This window comes from Pinus tabuliformis, chromosome 5_2, assembly GCF_031772625.1.
Source record: "Pinus tabuliformis cultivar Carrire ecotype Pingquan chromosome 5_2, CPIR1, whole genome shotgun sequence".
NCBI lineage: Eukaryota > Viridiplantae > Streptophyta > Pinopsida > Pinales > Pinaceae > Pinus > Pinus tabuliformis.
Genome location: NC_142306.1, coordinates 458,056,595 through 458,059,771, shown reverse-complemented (window position 1 = coordinate 458,059,771; position 3,177 = coordinate 458,056,595). Strand labels below are relative to the sequence as shown.

The 3,177-nt window shown below is 45.5% G+C and overlaps 1 protein-coding gene across 1 annotated transcript; it reads right to left on the bottom strand.

The window, feature by feature from the left end:
• Positions 1–1,156: 1,156 nt before the first annotated feature.
• LOC149159658 (uncharacterized) lies at positions 1,157–2,167 on the bottom strand. The gene has a single exon (XM_089434381.1). The coding sequence runs from the start codon at positions 2,165–2,167 to the stop codon at positions 1,157–1,159; it is 1,011 nt and encodes a 336-aa protein (XP_089290507.1).
• Between the last annotated feature and the right edge of the window lie 1,010 nt (positions 2,168–3,177).

Below are 3,177 nucleotides of genomic sequence, written 5' to 3'. Positions count from 1 at the left end.
CTTAGTGATGAGCCAGGTCCAATTAGCAATCTTGTAACCATCTGGTTTTAGTCTGAAGCCCAGGTATTTCAAGCCTTCCATCAAGTCAGTTGCTTGAAAGGGAAAATTTTGAGTGGCTAATTGAGATTCCTGTAGGGAGCAATCAGATAGAGAGATGGTGGATTTTTCTCTGTTGATCTCCATTCCCGTGGCCCTACAGAATAAGATCAGGATCTCATTCAATGAAATCGTGTCCCGGACACTTCCATTCAGGAAAATCAAGATGTCATCAACAAACAGTAGGTGTGTCAGGTAGAAATGTTCCATGATTTTTAGTCCTTGTAGGCCTCCTCTTCTTTTTTCTGTAGCTATTAGTCTGCTCAGCCCTTCCATGACTAGTAGGAAAAGAAGTGGAGATAAAGGGCATCCCTGCCTTATCCCTCTATCTATATTGAAAGAGGGCGATGCGGATCCATTAATGAGAATAGCAAAAGAAACAGAGGAGATACAGCCCATGATCCAGTTGGTGAGAGCAGGGGGAAATCCCAGGTGGGTAATTATCATCTTAATGTACAACCAATTCACTTTGTCAAAAGCCTTAGACAGGTCAATTTTGAGTGTGAGACCCTTGAGGTTTTTGTGTTTGATGGAATGTAGAGCTTCCTGGGCTGTACCGATGGCATCCTGTATATGTCTATGGTGGAGGAAAGCAAATTGCTCCTGAGAGATGTGGTTAGATAAAATGGGCTTAATGCGGTTGGCGATGATTTTAGATATGATTTTGTACAGACAGTTGCAGAGTGAAATAGGCCTGAAGTCATTAAAAGAGGATGGCGAATCAGTCTTTGGTATCAGGGCCAAGTATGTGAAGTTGATGGGGGGATAGATATGGCCAGTAATTCTGCTTTCTTCAATGACAGCAAGTAGATCCCCACCAAGCAACTCCAGGAATTCCAAATAGAATCCATCGGCCAGCCATCCGGTCCAGGACTCTTGTCTTTCTTGAACCATTTAAGAGTACCCTCCAGCTCCTCCAAGGTGACCGGCTGAGTTAAATCCTCTACATCATCCTGTTCCACAAACCTAGGAAAGTGACCAGCCAAATTTATGATATCTGGTAGATTGATGGCTGCCGGAGCTGTAAATTGTCTTTTGAAATGTGTGATCCCCAATCTGGCTAATTGCGGGTAGAGGCCCAACCTTCAGTTCCATAGGGCATCTGCCAGATTGTGTTGGTAGCCTTTCTCCCATTTGCGAAGTTGTGGAAGAATTTTGTATTACCATCTCCTGCTTGGAGCCAGATGGCCCTACTTTTCATTCTCCATTGTTCTTCCTTTTCCTGTAATATTTTGATCTTTCGGTTCTCCAGCGAAACCAGTTGTGTTTTGGACTCCTTCGAAATAAAACCCAGCCCCTGTTCATCTGTTAGCTGTGCAATCTGTAATTCAATGTCAACAAGATGTTGTTCATCTCTCAGCTTCTTCTTCTTAGACCACTCCTCTGTCATTGTCCTAAGCTTATGTAACCGATTACAGAAGTCCACAGCTGCTCTTTGTTCCCTCAAGGGTGGTTGAGCTCTCCAGAATTCAGTCACCAGGTTGATGTAGTCCGGATCTTTCAGATGTCCAGTGAAGAATTTGAATGGGGAGCGTGGCTTCTTTGATGGGCCGGTGATCTGGAGATAAATAGGAAGGTGATCTGATGATCCCCCGGTGCCCACCCATTGACGATATAGAGGAATATGTCGGATAAGTTCTTCATGAATCAAGAACCGATCAAGTCTGCGACCCAGGGCCGCCTCTCCCGTCCGTCTATTATGCCAGGTGGGTAATTTCTTGTTCATAGGAACATCAACTAACTTGGAGGTATCCAGAAGGGAGCTCATCTGATTGGAAATAGGGTCGATTTGTGCATGATGTCCCCAGGATTCTTCCATACCCAATGAAAAGTTAAGATCCCCTCCAATAATGGTAGTGTTTGTAACAAGATTATGCTCCAGCAAGTTGTGCCAAAACTCCATTCTGTTTTGATTAGGTGCATAGATATTGATCACTTTAAGCTGTAGTCCCAGCTCCCCCACAAAAATATCCATCCCAATAAAGCCCATACCACCCCAAGTGGATATATGCTTGACAGTTTTTGGATTAATGCCAATAGCAAGTCCACCAGATCTGCCAATGGCATCCATCCCTTGGAAAAACCAACCCGGGAGAATAGAGTGTAGTGATTTGGTGATGATATCAGTAGTGCCAAGGGTCTCTTGGAGAAAGAGGATGTCACAATGCGGGTCTTTTAGTAATATTTTAAGAGCCAGTCTCTTTTTGGGGTTGGCTAATCCCCTACAGTTGTAGGAGAGCCAAATCATGGGGATACAAGGTCAGTGGGCTCACATGCTCTAAGCGCCCTCTCAATAGTGTATTGTCGTCCCCTCGCAACATCTGCCACCGCAGATTTGATTGCAGTCTTGATTTTAGAGTCCTCTGGCTGGTTTGAGGAGTTTGGATCTTCCAGGGGAGAGTCCCAGACCGAGATGCAGGGATTTAGGTCGAGCTCTGGACCAGAGGTTGTATGGATGGGAACCCTGACCAGAAGGGGAGGGAGAATGAGATGGAGGGGAGGAAAAGTCCCTGAGGGAAGTGGGATAGGTGGAGAAAGCGGGTGGGGGAGGTGTAATAGAACAGGGGAGAGAAGGAAATGAACACAGTGCAGATGTTGGGGGATGTAAAGATGTATGCAGCGAAGATAACATAACATCTGAAAAAAGAACATCAGATATAGGAATAGTCTCATTACTCGGCATAGAAGTCGCCTCCGCTGCTGATTTGGAGCATGTCCGAGGAGGTGAGGGTGGAGCTTTGCGTCGATTACCAGCCTTCTTTGTAGAGCCCACTGCTGCATCGGATGGTACCTCTCCTTGAGTCTGTTCCCCCTTGTTCTGTTCTTCAGAGTGTTGTTGCTTCGTCCCCTTTGAATTTTCCGTGGTCACCGTAGAGAGCAGAGGGCAATCCTTGTAAAGGTGACCCACTTTGTGGCACCTCCTACAGTGAAATGGGACTCCTTCGTAGTCCAAGAGTTGTTTCCGAGAGAAGTGCCTTCTATGTAAGAGTTATTTTTTCCTCAAGTCCAGCCCTGGTGTCCAGGTGTACCAAGATCCTTGCCATAGTCATGATTCCTATTTTTTCAAAAGACTTGTCATGC